Source organism: Sander vitreus, chromosome 23 (genome assembly GCF_031162955.1).
Source record: "Sander vitreus isolate 19-12246 chromosome 23, sanVit1, whole genome shotgun sequence".
In the NCBI taxonomy this organism is placed as follows: Eukaryota; Metazoa; Chordata; class Actinopteri; order Perciformes; family Percidae; genus Sander; species Sander vitreus.
In genome coordinates, this window is record NC_135877.1 from 12567620 (window position 1) to 12584446 (window position 16827).

The 16827-nt window shown below is 40.3% G+C and overlaps 1 protein-coding gene and 4 non-coding genes across 7 annotated transcripts in view; 2 read left to right on the top strand and 3 right to left on the bottom strand.

The window, feature by feature from the left end:
- The first annotated feature begins 1230 nt into the window (after positions 1 to 1230).
- On the top strand, positions 1231 to 1341 carry trnal-caa (transfer RNA leucine (anticodon CAA)). The gene is made up of 2 exons: positions 1231 to 1268; positions 1296 to 1341. It is a non-coding gene; the product is annotated as a tRNA-Leu (tRNA).
- A 1140-nt stretch (positions 1342 to 2481) lies between these two features.
- Positions 2482 to 2555, top strand: trnak-cuu (transfer RNA lysine (anticodon CUU)). The gene has a single exon. It is a non-coding gene; the product is annotated as a tRNA-Lys (tRNA).
- Positions 2556 to 8385: 5830 nt separating this feature from the next.
- trnal-caa (transfer RNA leucine (anticodon CAA)) lies at positions 8386 to 8496 on the bottom strand. The gene is made up of 2 exons: positions 8459 to 8496; positions 8386 to 8431 (listed from the first exon to the last, which is right to left on the bottom strand). It is a non-coding gene; the product is annotated as a tRNA-Leu (tRNA).
- A 286-nt stretch (positions 8497 to 8782) lies between these two features.
- On the bottom strand, positions 8783 to 8895 carry trnal-caa (transfer RNA leucine (anticodon CAA)). The gene is made up of 2 exons: positions 8858 to 8895; positions 8783 to 8828 (listed from the first exon to the last, which is right to left on the bottom strand). It is a non-coding gene; the product is annotated as a tRNA-Leu (tRNA).
- Positions 8896 to 11724: 2829 nt separating this feature from the next.
- LOC144511993 (ELKS/Rab6-interacting/CAST family member 1-like) overlaps positions 11725 to 16827 on the bottom strand; it is a 123302-nt gene continuing 118199 nt past the window's right edge. For all 3 annotated transcript variants that reach the window (XM_078242508.1, XM_078242509.1, XM_078242507.1), the window contains one exon: positions 11725 to 14167. In XM_078242508.1, the coding sequence (XP_078098634.1) occupies positions 14030 to 14167 (138 nt within the window). In that variant the 3' untranslated portion in view covers positions 11725 to 14029. The remainder of the gene's footprint in view (positions 14168 to 16827) is intronic.

Sequence of the window (16827 nt, forward strand, 5' to 3'; positions counted from 1 at the left end):
CCACCCAGTTGATTTGAACGGCTTCATTCATTGCTGTGTTTTCGCTGGCCGACAGTGACAGGGTGAAATGATTTACAATGGGTCAACACAGCGGGAGGGCCCAGGACACAGTCAACACCCAAACCCTGTCAGGCCATCTGAGGTCATGTGGCAGGAAGTAGTTAACTGTAAACACATACTGTACGATCACCTTTAAGAATTATCAGAGATCTGAAGTCCAAAACCAAACCACAGAAGATTATACAAAACACAGGGGATATCAAAGTACTGATAGGCTACTTCTAGTCTTCTTCTTCGCAGGTCAGATGAGGGTTAGTCTATATCGACAACGTTCCACTTCCGGGATTGTTCAGGTACCGCCGGAAATTCCGCCAGATGTCCCTCTTTTTAGGCCGGATGTCCCACACCTTCTGCTTTCTTTGTGTTGGCATTCTAAACTCCAGTGGATTTATAAGGACTATGGTTAACTGCTCCTCAGATCTCTGCAAGGTAAATCCAGACAGCTAGCTAGACTATCCGTCGTCTGGCTCGCCGCGGCGGAGTGAAGCGCATCCCCGGTCTGATCTACGAGGAGACCCGTGGTGTGCTGAAGGGAGAGAGTGATCTGTGATGTCGCCACCTTACACCAAGCACACCAAGAGGAAGACGGTGAACGCGATGGATGTGGTGTACGCCGCACCCTGAACGGCTTCAGAGGTTAACCCTGATCCTGAATCACAAACAAAAGGCTATTTTAAAAGCCACACACTTAATCTAAAGAGAGACTTCCCGTTCTCAGTAACAGGCTTTATTACTTAAATGTTAGAACTAAATCAATGATTATTAATAAGCAGGTCAAGACCCCAAAAAAGAAACAAACCTGGATAAAGAAAAGGATCAGTTTCAAAGCCCTTCCAGATGGTTCTCTCCACAAGACTTAAGTTATTTGCATATATTGTCGATGTGAATTGAGTTACTACCGGAGTACATTGGGTCTCAAATACCACTTGAGCATTAAAAACATGAAAAATATCCTTTTTAAAGTACATTTAGAACAGATAACAAATCTGAGATTAATTTGGGATTAATCGCAAGTTAACTATGGAAATCATGTGATTAATCGTGATAATATTTTAATCGATTGACAGCCCTTATATATATATATATATATATATATATATATATATATATAAAAAACCTGTAATTTTTGCTTACATGTAACTTGTGAAGTCCAAATTCTGAGTTTCAGTTGTCAGGATGGCCGAGCGGTCTAAGGCGCCAGACTCAAGGGTTGACTCCTTCCTGAGCAAAGGGACTTCTGGTCTCCAAATGGAGGCGTGGGTTCAAATCCCACTTCTGACAATAATTTTTACCTGCAGGTTTCATCCCTGTCTGTCCTCGAGGAACAAAATAGACTGCACCCAACCTTGGCTTCTGAAAAAAAGATTTCTCTTAACTGATGCTATTGATATGGTTGATCGACGATGCCAAACATGCCATTTATATTGATGGTTGCATGATGCAAAAGACATGCTCGGCCGTCTGGCTATCATTCAGCCGTTATTACATTCTGTAGCTGCCCAGTTTTAGCCCCATCATTTTTTTATGATGGGCAATGAGTTTGTAATCTGGTTAGCTCAGTTGGTAGAGCATGAGACTCTTAAATTCAGGGTTGTGGGTTTGAGCCCCACGTTGGGTGATGGTGTTTTTTTTGAAAGGGGCAATAAGATCGAAGCCAGATGGCTTTGAGCTACTTTACAGGAGTGTCTGCGACTGGACTGGACTGGACTGCTGAGAAAAGGACAACTCTGAAGGGTACTTCACTGAGGGGCCATCCACACGGAAACGCTTTTTGGTGTTAACGCAACTTTTGCATCATTTTGGCCGATCGTCCAAACTAATCCTGTAAACGCACTGCCTGAAGACGCACTTTTCTGAAACCTGGTCCCAGAGTGAAAAGATTTGAAAACGCCACCCTTGCGAACCCGCATACTTGCGCATCGACGATGTCATCGCCACACCCCTCGACCTCTAGCCTTCAACCTCTTATCCCGCGACAACATTTCATAACAACAATGGCGGACTACATTATTGTGTTCCTGCTGGAGAAGATATTGAGTGTATATATACACTATACTGTCTGTTTGTATACAGCACGCAAGCTTTATGCATATGCTCCGCCTTCCTTTTCTTCTCTGTTTTTGGTGAATTTCTGTAGCAGAAACAGCACCAGGCCTGGAATATGAAGTAGCGTGTTGAGTGATTTACAAATGGATTCGTTTAGACGCAAATATTCTTGAAACGATGCCAGGGAAGACGGGGGAAAAAAAGATTGTTTTGGTATGTGTGGATGTGGCCTGACACTAACACAAATTGGGTCTCTTCCCAAATGTCTGCAGCCAAAGTTGAATTCCGATTAGCAGATACTTCTGAGAAAATTAATTCTAAGGGCCCCTCACTCACCAATCCGCCATCATTGAGAGACTGTGGCTATCACATACAGCCTGGCTAGCTCAGTCGGTAGAGCATGAGACTCTTAATCTCAGGGTCGTGGGTTCGAGCCCCACGTTGGGACGGTGGTGTTTTGAGATGGAAAATCTCTGAGCTCAGAACAGTGTTACAGTTAATGCACAATCCTATCCTATCAGTATCCCAACCCTGCTTACATATTATTAACCCTGCACAAGACAGACAGAACATTTGGAGACTGGGAGCAGGGCACCCAACTCAACCAAACTGCAGTACATAAACTATGCCCTTGTCTTCACTTCTGGTTGTATCATGAAAACACTGAGCCTGATATCTCTTAGAAGGTACGACAGGGACATTGGAGGGAAACATAAGGACTAGCTTTACTATATAGTGATATATCTTATAATATTGAGTGATACTCCCTTCTGACCTAATTATTTCTTCCACTAAAAACAACAGATGATGTGTAAAGACAGAAAGAGACGGATGGGAAGAATGTAGAAGAAAAAGAGTGACGTAAACAGCCAAAGTCAGAAAGAGAGAGTTAAAAGCAGAAGAGAATAGGCTTTTTGTGGTGAGCACATGCTTCATAAGATCTGTTTGGGTTCATATATGGCCTACAGTGTGTGTGTGTGTGTGTGTGTGTGTTAGACCGCTTTTCAACCCGGTGCAGGTGTGCTGTTGATAGTTTTATCAGCGCTGGATCGGGGCTACTGAGAGGAGAAGAGAGTAGGGGGGAGAGAGAGAGAGAGAGAGAGAGAGAGAGGCTGTTTCTGTAATGATTTTGGTGGGTTTTTCCATTCATATCGCCCCCCCCATACTACAGAGCAGAGCCACAGCAGGTACAACTTTAGAACATACATAAAATTAAAAAATAAATGTTTATATTGTCCATTCGGAGCTCATTCTGTGTAAATAACTATAGTTTTGTAAAATACTCATACAAGTATATAACTACATTTTGTAATGGCATCATTCCTGGTGAAGGCAGTTGTCATTATCGTGTTGGTAAAATTGATTTTATGTAAGTTAAAATCAGTGGTGAGCATTGAACACACCAGTGCTCAGTAACTCAGCCTCCTCTGGTCTGATGCTGTGTGTCTTGTGGCTGTTTGGGCCCTTGTACCGGCCTTCCGGATTTATAAAATGGTTTCAGGCTCTATAAAGTGCCCAATGAACCACTTTTACTATTAGTGTAGGACACTGCTAGCATACAGCTGGTGACCGCTACCACTGACCATACACACACACACACACACACACACACACACACACACACACACACACACTTCCTGGTCAGACACATTTTGAGGCCTGCTGGAGTCAGGACCTCTGCCAAACTCTAACCCCATGTCACCCCACCCTGCCGCCTCAGTGACATCACCGCATAGCCCTAAACTGCCGGCGCAGAGAGGCCTAAAACATGCGCACACACATTTATACGCACACGTGCAGGCGTCAAGAATGTAGAAAGCTCAGACACCGTAACAAATACCACAGGGTCACATTTTGCCTGCTCACATACATGCAGAAATGCACACACACAACAACTTGACCATAATGACTACTGCATAGCCACACTGCGTTGTCAACACGCACACGAATGGAGCAGCTAAAGTGCATGCTGCTGCCTCTGAGTCAAGTTATAAACTTGCATTACAGTATGTCTGTACATTTTAGTGAATATTGAGGACAATCAAGAAACTACAGTGTTTATCCATCTATTTCTTTTTAGCAGATATTGGATGTTAAAATGAAAACATTTACATATTTAGCATCAGCAAGTTGTCTCCACTATATTTTATTTCCTCAAATATTTTTTGTCTCCATCTGAGTCACAGTCTTGATAAATTTTTTGATTCACTGATTTATTGTTTGGTCTATAAAATATCAGCAAACATCAAAAGCTCCCAAAGCTGAGGGTGGCGTTTCCAAATGCCTTGATATGTCCCAAGTCCCATTCCAAACCCCAAAGAGATTTCATTTACAACTATATAAATCAGAGAAAAGCAGCACATGTTCACACTGGAGAAGCTGGAACCAGTAAATTAGTTTTTGCTTAAAAGTTAACATATAAAACAAATCTCTTACACAGGTCTTTCCCTGCCAGGCGCCAACATCCTAAAGACCTGAGTGACTAAACAGATGCAAACAAAAGGCGGACACACACACACACACACACACACACACACACACACACACACACACACACACACACACACACACAGTTAAGCCAGCGGCTGTCATACACTGTCTTGGGAGGAATTCCCAGGATCCAAGTCTACCAATCAGGGACCAGCACTTAATACTGGCTCTTCAGCTAGAGAGGCCATCCTCTTCACATGGACCACCGTCTGTGTGTGTCCAAGTTAGTCATTAGTGCTCCCAGTAGGCTAAAATACACACACTTTACACGCTCATGGAACACATCCAGATCCCCCTCCCTCCCCCCCAGACACCTAATGTTGTGTCTCAGTGTCCATTTTTCACCTGTTTTCATACAGATCTTTCACAATAGTTTGTGAAAATCCTTAAAATGTCTATATCGTCACTTTGGTGCAGTTCGTGTTAAATTAGAGAATATTCCTACTTACTTCCAAATCCATTGTGTGTACACACACACACACACACACACACACACGACCTTGAGAATCCATTGATGCCTGCAGACATCCCATCTTCTCATATATCGAGCGTGGAGACATACAACACACACACACTTACTCCCCTTCCCTAATTACCGAGTCCTGAGGGACGAGACACTCAAGCAGCACTTCAGTGTTTGGTTAAGGAAAAAGGTCTTTCTCACCAGTTAGAGGGCAGGCAGACCGACAGACCGAATAAGAAAATGTTCAGAGTGAAGACTATACACAATAATTTTATAAGTTGTTGCTGCATGAATCTGGTTTGGTTTACTCGCTAATAAAGCTACTTCTTCATTAGAAACAAATCCTTATTTTGGGTAAAACCTAAAACTTCTCCATTTCTAACAACTTTTCAAACACCAACTTAGGCAGCCGTGAGCCAAAGGCGTGCTTGAGTTTATCTAGCAGGTTTAGAAATAGAAATATAAAAGCCTTAAATCATTGAATCTTTCAGCTATAGTGAAATAGTTTTGAGTCGGTCAGTTGCAAATACAACACCTTGTCATCTCGAACAAATCAAGACCAACATGATACAGAACTGACAGAAAGTAAAGAAAGACCAGAGAAGGGAACAAAGGGCACTAAAGAAAAAGAAAATTGATGTCATGACTGAAATAGTGAGAGGGAGGGAAGAGAAAGACCAGAAGTTGACTTTGGTAGACAGGGAGGAGGAGGAGGAGGAAGAGAGATTATCTCTCTCTAATGGCTAACTTGTTGACAGCAACACTTTTCACCACCTCTATCTACACATCTAACATTACCACACACACACACACACACACACACCTCTTGCAGGGTTTATCAGCACAGCTGTCAGTCCACTCCACAACTCAGGTGGGTTTCAGACTTTTAAAACCATTAAAAAGTGCAACGCGAACCGGAGACGTCACGGCCAGAGACGACCTCAACTTTCTGTCAGAAAGTGATAGTCTGCTTTCATATGTGCTGCCAGAGACGGAGAAACTCGCTTTTCTCTTCTATGTCTGCCCTTTACAAACAAAGGAATGTGGGAAAGAGGTTTGTCTCTGGTTAATTACATGTGTTTTTATAATGATGAATCAAATGTTTTATGTTTTATTGTGAACTTCCTTTTTATGAATGTGCTTGGCTCTCCTGAGAAAGACATATCAATCTCAACAACACTGCTTGATTAAATGAATGATACATTTACGATTAAACTGTTTTTTTTTATTTTTTATTATGACACTTAACAGAGTTTTAAGTTCTTCCTGCATTTCGGCTAAATGTGCGAGGAACAAACTGACTGTTTCTAGACAAGTTCAAAAGTCACCATAAAGAGTCAATAGGTCCACGGATGTGTGGATGTCTCATTGCCAAACATGGAGAAAACACACACACAGGCTCCTACATGAAATTCCCTGCCCATAATCAACAAATAGAGTCCATACATGCAGTTTTTGTCTCGTTAACTTTCATGGCAGTATCTACAGAGCATTTTAGACACGTACTTTCTGCCAAAAAAAACAACAACTTTATAGTCATGGAAAAAATAAACAACGCAAAACTTTAGTTTAAGCTATCACATCTTATTTTTCTTGTCAAATGTCTTTACAATAAACCACTTTAGCGTCAAGAACTACAAAATGTCCTCACTCCTCTATAGTCTCAGCTCAGGACATCTATTGGTATATTGTTTGATTGCACAGCTGACCTCTGACCCACAGCAACACAGTACATTCACCATCAACATTATAATGCTTATACAGGCCAATGAACTCAGATGAAGGCAGGAAGAGCGACTTCTCTATATACTGAGAGAAACATTTGTGCAACATTTCGACCAAAATAGTCCTGGTCTCCACCGCAAAGCAAGAGGGCTGCCTTCATTTAGGCAGATGGGGTTGGCAGATCACTCACTCACTCTCTCACACACACTCTCTCACACACACACACACACACACACACACACCACTGTCATATGGGAGCCAAAAGTCATGAAATATGCCCATTCTGTAAGTAGACTGTGACAACGGAAACATTGTGGGGACAAAACGTCTACAAGTTCAAATGAAGCAAAGTCCACAACCCAGTATACCAAGTTTAAACCAACCCAGCCCATTGACTTCTGATGTGTGTGTGTAAAATAGTGAGAGTTCAAGTCCTAATGTATTTAAATCCAATAACTGCTGCACACGTATTGTACACTTCTTACAACTTTCAGGACAAAGATGATAGAACCCAAAAAACTGTCAAAAACTAGGCTACATATGCCTTCACATATAATAGCAACTACAAACTATTATAAGGTTGGAATAAATGTGGGCATCATGGACAAACGTAAATCACACCTCTCAAATCCTCATGAAAGACCTCTAAAACATTCTTATATTCCCCTTGAGTGTGTATGCAGACTGCAGAGTGTATATTCAAGATTGAATGACCTTCTTGTATCACGAATCTCTTTGAAAACTTCTCCTTTAAAATCAATGAAACAATGAATTTCCTACCTGTTCTGCTGTGCTCGAATCCAGTTGTTGCTCAGCTCTCCAAGAAAAGTTTCTCCTGCCACCAGCGCTCAAGTCCGAAGAGTGTGACTCTGTCCGGCTGGGAAAAGTACAGACAGGTCGGTGTTTTTATCGAAAGGGAAACCCCTTCAGGTCGATCCCTCAGCAGCCTGCTGCAGAGCCTCACTGTGTTAGACAGATACAAATTCTCCCAAGTGACACATTAAATGTCCTTTTCACTGCTCGATCACCTTCACAGAGAAATAGCCTACCGCACGAAAGTCCTTGAGTCACAAAAAGACGATTTAGGGGAGTGTATAAAAGTAGCCTATAACGCAGCTTCCGGCGATCCGTGGACCTGTCAGTACCCAACAAGTCCGAACTTGTCATGTAGAAATGTAGAAACAAAGTCTAAAATCAGTAGCACGCGCTCCCCGTTGTGTACGGCTGTGTGCGCGGTGTCCTCAGCAACAGGTGTCAGAAATAAAGTGAGATTTTTTTCACGGCCATCACAAGTTTCCAAACGCTCTCCAAATAATTACGCATGCAGGGAAAAGGAGGAGGGTGGAGGGAGAGAAGGAGCTCTGTAAAGTTTTTACGCGTCGAGAAACACGAGCGAGAAATTTGAGACAGATAGGGACTCCGCGCGGAGTGAAACAAAAGAAGTTCACCCTTGTTTCTGTCTGTGCCGTGTGACGACTCCCCTCTGCTCTCATGTGGAAACTGTTCGTTTACCCACCGGTGAAAGAGAGGAGGGAGAGAAAAAAATTGAAGGAAAGACATGTGTGTCGACCAACACGGATAAATTGTGGAGCCAAAATATTTGTCAGAAGTGGGATTTGAACCCACGCCTCCATTCGGAGACCAGAAATCCCGTAACTCAGGAAGGAGTCAATCCTTGAGTCTGGCGCCTTAGACCGCTCGGCCATCCTGACAACTACTAATGAGCTGGATCAGATTGCTATTTATACTAATGCTGTCAAATGCTTGGTAACAATTTTGTGTTTCATGGTTCCTCTAAACCCACGTAAAAGATGTAAGACTTCTGTTATTAAGGACACATTCTAATTATTGAAAATGCTGTGCAGGTGACTCAATGTTGTATATTAGTTAAGGTATTAAATGTGTTTTCCGTCGTGTGTTTTAATGATTTTCTGTCTGTTACTGTATCTAGTATATATATATATATTTTATTCACCGATGATTTTCAAATAAAATCTCTGTCAGAAGTGGGATTTGAACCCACGCCTCCATTCGGAGACCAGAAGTCCCGTAACTCACAGGAAGGAGTCAAACCTTGAGTCTGGCGCCTTAGACCGCTCGGCCATCCTGACAGCTGAAATACTTCGGTCAAAACTTATAGTCATAATCTATCCTAAAACTAATCCTATTTCACTGCACCTAATTTTGCACTAGTGGTGGCAGATTCCAAACTGTGCAAACTCTATACAAATATTCCAAAAAGACAAAAACATACGAGTTTGACTTTTTTTTATGCACACAATCTGCTAATTACACTTTAGCAAATCTCACCTGTGCAGCTGGTTTACTTTAATTAATTTTATAGTTTAAATCCTGTTTGCATCATTTTTTTTAGACAGCTGCATGTATTTTAAGTTTTAAATTTATTTTGTCAATCAACATGGATGAAACAGGTTATCTAGTGCAGCACAGCACCTCAGTGACTTAAAGCAACAATAAAGCACTTTTCCCGCTACGGTCCCCTTACAGGTTGGAAACGGAACTGTCCATTCGTCCGTCGTAATTTCTCATTATGTCTCATTCGAACTACAGATCCGCTACCGGAACTGGCAAACTTGCATAGTGTAATGTAATGGACAATTCCGCTTCCAACCTGTAGGGGGACTGAAGCTGGAAAAGTGCTTTAGTGTTGCTTTAGTTTAAAACACATCTTAGGCTCTACAGGAGACATATCTGTATCATCAAACTACAGGGATGAAACCTGCAGGTAAAACTCTCTGTCAGAAGTGGGGTTCAAACCCACGCCTTCATTTAGCGAGCAGAAGTCCTTTTAGCACAGGAAGAAGTCTACCCTTGAGTATAGTGCCTTAGACCACTTGGCCATCCTGACAAGAGCAAAAACAGCTTCTGTCAGGTTGAAATTTCGGCTGGCTTTGGTTGTATGACACAGTGAAGCCCCTTATCACTCACTGTGAACCTGAACCTATCTGTCCCTATCATTAGTTGTGACCTAGCAGCTAAAGGAGACATTTTCTCTGAAAGCAATAAAAGTCACCGGAATGCACAGACGGAGGAGGAACAGGAGATAAGGAACACGTCTTCAGTGTTGGTGGATGTTTGGACTGCCAGTGGCTAACAGCTTATTTTAGGAGCTCCACTCCTCTCACATTGTTTTTATTTCCTCTCAAAAGTTTTTCCTACTGCTCACTGCCTCCTTCTGTCCCTTCCATCTTGCCAGTTCTCGCCATCCAATCTTCCGTGTCTCTCTCTCTCTCTCTCTCTCTCTCTCTCTCTCTCTCGCTCTACTCCATTCATCCCACCTACACTTCAGTAATTCATTTACGTTACAAACCATTTATTAGAGACAATAATGTATGTAAAAAAGCAAACATCCAAAATCAACAAGCAACAAGTTTATGCCTTCAAACCACAACTGAAATAATTACTTATTAAGCTTGAAAACATGTAATATAGACTGAGTGTGTGTTTTAAGTTCAGCTGCTGTTTGTTTTGGTCTCGGCTCTCCCTCTCCTCTCTGTTTTCTCTTTCTCGCCATCACCCTCTCCTTCTTTTTCTTTGCAGTCATGTGTGATGTGATGTGTGATGATTGAAACCACATCTACCCAAAGCCAACGCAAGCCCTCCCCACTTCCTCTGCAGTCACTCAACTTTTATTTCTCCTCCTGGTCTCTTGTGTGTCTTAGTGCACTATAGTTTATACAGTATATATATATATATGGAAAGACAAAATGTAGATATATTTTTAACTATACACATGTTCAAACATTATCTCAAGGACAACTGTATTTTTTGTGTTGTGAACCACCAATATCAGCAGGATCTTATTATTGCTCAATCTCTGCAAAGAAAGGTGTGTGTGTGTGTGTAATGGATCAAACTGTAACCTGTAATGGGGTTTTAATCAACTCAAGGGGATTTCATTGGAGACAGACTATGTTTTGCGAAATAATGCAGCATATTTTTGGTGTATAAATATGTAATATTTTGCATTACGCTCTGAGCTATATGAGTTACAGCAAAGTCAAGAAAATGAAATGATGTCTGGTGCTTAGTGGGTTGTGTCTCCACTCTTTCCTATCCATCCCTCCCTCCCTCTCTCTCTTTCTCCATCACATAAATCAGGCAGTCATACATGCATATCTTTTCCTCCTCCTTCTCACTCCGTCCATCCCTTCTGTCTCCCTCCACTGGCTTTTGTTAGGACAGTAGATTGAGAAAGCAGAACGGATCCTTTTTGACAAACCCAGACACACTGAACATATTGCCACATGTGAATGTAAACACCAGCACATATGTTACATTTACAGACTGTCAGCGAGTTCCCTCTGATGTGTTTTATTGTGTGAAAAAATGAATAGCCTGGTGAAGTTTTCGCTCTGCTGGAAAAGTCTTTGAGTGAAAAGGTTGGGTCATGGTCAGGGTTTAGGGTCAGTGGAGCCAGGTAGGTCTGTTTAACCAGATTTTCTAGTTGATTGAATGCATTACACTGAGCTGCTGCCATATGAAAGATGCAAACATAAAGGAAGTGTGTGTGTGTCGGGCACTTTTTACAGTCACTTTCCTATGTCGTTATCAGCTACATTTACCCTTATAACACACATGCATGCACAACATCTTTCCTCATCTTCATTAGTTCCTATTTAGCACAAAATAATTGTTTAAAGAATAAAATTGTCCACAATATTGATTTGAGTCCAGGCAATTGGAGTTGTTAGACATTTAAGACAATCGTAATGATATAACTGTGTGTGTGTGTGTGTAGAACTGGAACAGGATGAGGCCTGGGCTATGGAATAATGCCATTATTGTGGGTGGATAGGAAAATGTACCACTAGTGCAAGATAAGAAGCACAGTTTAGCGGGAGATAGAGAGAGAACGAGGGAGGCAAAAGGAAAGGAGAGGTCAGAAAAAGTAAGAAAATGAAACGATAGGAAAGATGTTCTAAGCTTAGTCTTTATTATTTGTACTCAGATCATCTACAAAAAGACAAAAAAATAAATAAATCAGTCGTGGCCTCTGTCACATATCTAAGGTGAGTGTGAGTGAGGGGTCATCAGACGATTAAGGGGATGAGAAAGAATACTTTTATGACTGTCCTTAATTCTTTTGCTTTTTTTTGTCTTCTTGTGAATTCCTGAATATGTTCCTCTCTTCCAGCCGATAAAAATCCTTCAAACAAGAAACAATATGAGAAAGAAAAATCACCCTTTGGTTAAACTGCTCCCAAGTCAAAAAGGTTGGGAGCTCTCACCTGTGAAACATTTGACTGAGATTAAATAACAGAATCCTTTCACAATAAAATAAAGATAAATCCATATTTTATTCTATTCTCTCATTTTTAATCCACAACAAAGTCGCAGTTAGTTGCGGTCATCACCGCTTCCAAACATTATCAGTATAAAACAGACAACAAAATACTGGAATTACAACACAAGCTCATATCTGATGAAGTTTAATTCCAAAATAAGAGCCATTTGTCAAATCCTCATGATTTTTGAAGCTTTTAGCAATTTCAAACTGGTAACATTTGAGGAACCTGCACCTCATGTAATATTTTGGAATGAAACTCCTCATTTGCTTTTTTAATACACAGCTTAGGTGCGTTTTTCTTTTGGGCTTCTTTAGAAAGCCTTTTGATGGTGTAAAATTAGATTTGAGTGTGCCGTGTAAATCCCCCTCTTTAGGTTTGGCTCCACCAGGTATTCCTTTAAAGGAGCAGCGCTAAACAGTCATGGCTTCAGCACTCACTACAGTATAAGTAAAAAAACTAACTAAAAACTGTTAGAGGAGGTTTTAATTGAAGTTGAAACAATTTGAACCTCTAGTGCTGTTTGCGTTTTAATCATGCTAAGACTGTCAGCGCTGTGGGAAACATGCATCAGAGTGTCATTTCCACTGTAAACAACAAGAACAAGAAACTGATTCTGTGAAAATGTTCCCGGTGGACACAGAGCCTCGTGTAGGTGCAATATACGCTCCCAGTAACAGTCTCCTGCTTACAGAACAAATCTGTGGTTACTTCACAAAAAAAGAAGTTTTGACACATTATGTAACATATCAACCAATACATGACAATATTTTCAATTAAACAAGATTAGTGTTTTATATATATATTACCAAAAGCAAAAAAAATATATAGAAAGTATTTAATATTCCCTACCTCCCAAGAAAAAAGAAAGAAAAAGATACTTCAATTAGGGAAAGTGAGTTCAGATTTATCCGTGTTAACTCTAAAGGGATTGTCACAAAATGGTGAGTGAGGGGTTGTCTGAACACAACCTAATCTCAGCATGGACACCATAACTGAACATGTTTTTCTTAGGTTAAAAAGAAACACAAAATATCAACACTATTGTATTTTAATAAAGGGAGCATTGCGAGATTTTTGTGGTTTGTGCCTTTCACAAACTATGGGGGAAAAAAAAGATGAAAAGTGTCGTGTTTGCCTGACGAAAGCTGTGTTTCTGTTCAATAAAGTTCTCTCTTTACAATATACACAACTATCCAGAGGTTACTGCTGAAAGAAACTGCAAGTTGGGACGTTTCATCAGGGGGAAAAAACAAAAAATGGAAGAAAAATAGAAACTAAAAGTTGAAAAGATAGCAGCAAATGATGTAAAGAATCAAAGGCAGCTGAAATAAACACTTTTGTATCTGAACCAATCAAATAACAATGTAGTAACAGCATGTAAGTCTGGCATCAGAAACTCACTTTTACCTTTTTCATACAGTTTAAAAATATTTTCCACCCATAAAATACATCAAGTTACGATTACAACCGCCGATTGCCTGGAAGGACACAAGATGGCCGCTGTGAAGTGAGAAGGCTGTTTCGGAGTATTTAGGAAAATACGTGTTTACTGTCTCAAAAACATCAACTATTTCCAATTAACTTGCATGCCAACAAAGCACTATGAACTGAAACATGAACAATATTTCCCTCAGCTGGCACTGTTTGTTCAAAATGATAACGACTAAAGACACAGTGGAAGAATATTTTTCAGTAATGATGTGATTTTTTTGTAGATCCCTTTTTCCGAAAATGAGATGAGTGAAAAGCCGGTGGAAGAGAAAGTCTTCATCCTGTGATTTGTTTTGAGTATCAGGGGATTATGGGGGTTTGCTGGAGACTTCTGACGGTCCTGTGCATGTTTGCTTGCTTTCTGACTTTGCAGGCTAATTCATGTCTGTACGTAAGCTTATTTATGTTTCTGTCAGCATGTGTGTGTGTGTGTGTTTCTGTGTCAGCAGCTGTCCTCCAGAGCGTTGACCACTTGTTCCAAAATGTCGGGGCATCGGTCTGCGATCTGCTGCAAGACCTGATTGGCGTACTCCTGGAGCTCCGCCCCCTCCCTCTCACACAGTGCTAACTCTGCCTCCAACTGAAAGAGAGAGAAAAGACAGAGAGAGAGAGACAGAGAGAGAGAGAATTTAGACATTTTGTAAACAAACATCTTGCGATAAAGCCAACATAGTAACATGGAATTTAAAGGCATAGTTTGCCATTTGGGGAAATACGCTTATTTGCTTTCTTGCCAATAGTTAATGAGGAGATCGATGCCACTCTCATGTCTGTATGGTTAGTATAAAGCTGGAGCCAGAAGCTGGTTAGCTTAGCTTAGCATAAAGACTGGAAAGAGAGAAAAAGCTACCCTGACTCTGTCCAAAGGTAAAAAATCCCCCTACCATGTTAAGAACTTCACATGCTATATCTCGTTTATTTAACTTGATAAATACTGGAGTGTAAATACAAGACTTTTAATGGGCACACAACTTACACTTATACTATTTTCTCATCTATCTCCAGGGAAGAAAGCAAATAAGCGTATTACCTAAAATGTAGACTATTCCTTTAAATTCCATGTTTCTATATTGTTCCTTTCAGATGATAAAGAGCAGCAAGATGGACATAAAGGAAAGATAAAAGACTTAATTTTGCACGCACGCACACGCACACACACACACAACTGTTATCTGAAAACACCACAATGTAGTTCTTTTTGCCCATACAGAACGGAACATTTCTGTGAGAGAGCGCTGCTGTTTTCTTTGGCTGCAGCCGAGCTGAGACGCCAAACCTAACTGACTTAATGACCAATACATCTGTATCAATAAGAGCAACAGTCATGTAACACAAGCCCACATTTATGTTGGTGTGGGTGTGTGTGTGTGTGTGTGTGTGTATGTGTGTGTGAGAGGCCTGGGTCAGATATTGGCAACATTTTGCCTCATTAAGTCCTAACCTCTTCCCTCTGCTCTCATCTCTGAGCCAGCAAATCTCATTGGCATTTTATATTACTGTGGCTTTATTCATCCGTAAAACTGCTGTAAGTAATAATACTGTTAATGATTAATGGAAATGTGCCCAATAAATCACATATAAATATAGTCCATTATCCATATATTAAGATGTTTCATTATTTGGAGTATGTAACAATTTCTTTTACAATGTTGTGAATATACAGTAAGTTTAGGTCAGTTTTAACACATTGCTTTGGCAATACTGTGTGTATTGTTTGTATGAAATTTCAATTTGGATTTAGTACTTCTGGTTCAAGATTTGTAACAGAAAGCCTGTGTTAAAAACTGTGTGTGTGGAAGTTTCCCAGGAGGGCAAGCTTGGCCCATACTAGTGAATAAAAGTCAGGATAATAAAAATCTGCTCCATCAACTATGATCTTTCTTTCTTTTCTTTTTTAAAAAAAAAAATCTGCATCTTATAAATATGTGCAATCCTAAATTGAGGGACATCATGTCAATATTCTCATACGCCACTTGATCAATATGACTATGTCAATAAAGCCTTTTGAAGTTGAATTTCATTTTGTAGTGTGTTTTATAGTACAACAAAAAGTAATCAATACATACACAATAATACGTAAGACTAAGTGCTTATTTTACATGCAATAAAACAGCTTTATTTACTGAATATTTATAAATATATGGATATTGATGAACATCTGTGTTCTTGTTTGGAATCTCCTTGTAGTCTATAATGTGCTCACATCTGTGTTACTCATTGTCCGCTGACACGGAGCCTAAAAAACATCAGTCATATAGAGTATGTACACTACAACAAGACCTAAGAAGTATTTGTAGATACTATTTTTGAAACACTTTGAAAAAAGTGAGAAACAGAGAAGATTTAGGGAGAAATGGAGAGTGAGTGAGTGAAATTACACACATATATTGGCATATTTCCACTTTGTGTCACCATTGTGTTTGCAGATAATGTAACTTAACAACTCTGCAATTTAGTTGTAATCCCCAAGAAAAACATGGCAGTAAAGATAAGGTTGTAAGACGATTGAGACGAGATCTTCTGCTCTCTGACTCTCGCAGCCTTGACCTACACCGGAGAGAGACGCTTGGAAAAAAGGCGTTTAAAAAGGGTCAAACGCAGCGCAATACTGCTATGTACATACCTAAAACAGGATCATATACACTGAAGGTATAAACATATGAGAGATACTGTCATGATAATAAGTTACTGTCTCCATAATCCATAACTCTAAACCACTTATTTGGTAATGAAATCGAAGGTGAGTATATCTGAACTCTCATGGTGCAGTCGGGGGCTGGACTGCGATGCAGTGCTGCAAAAAGCTCCTAAAAGTTTTTTTTTTTATAATAATGTGGTTAAACTGAGAACACGTTTAAAACCTGGCTGACTGCTTGCCCTAATGGGCTTTATTGCAAATCTGTGTCTAACAGGATTGCTACATCCTTAAATCACTACAATTAACCTGGTGGGCAAAATGTTCTCATAACTGATATGAATGATAGCCAAAACTAGAAAAATTTGACCCAGTTTTCCTCAGAAAGTAATCATAATTTAATTCCTCCGTAGAGAGAGAAGTAAGCAATAAACTTCCTCTCTTGCTACATTCACTCCTGAGATCATTTATGGCCTGAATAAATGAAATAAAATCAATGTTGCATGATACAGTTTCCAGTTAAGAGGTATAATTTTGTATGTTGTTGCTCCGATGGATCATGTCTCATGTAATCACAGTGTGTGTGGTCAAAGAGAAATTAATAG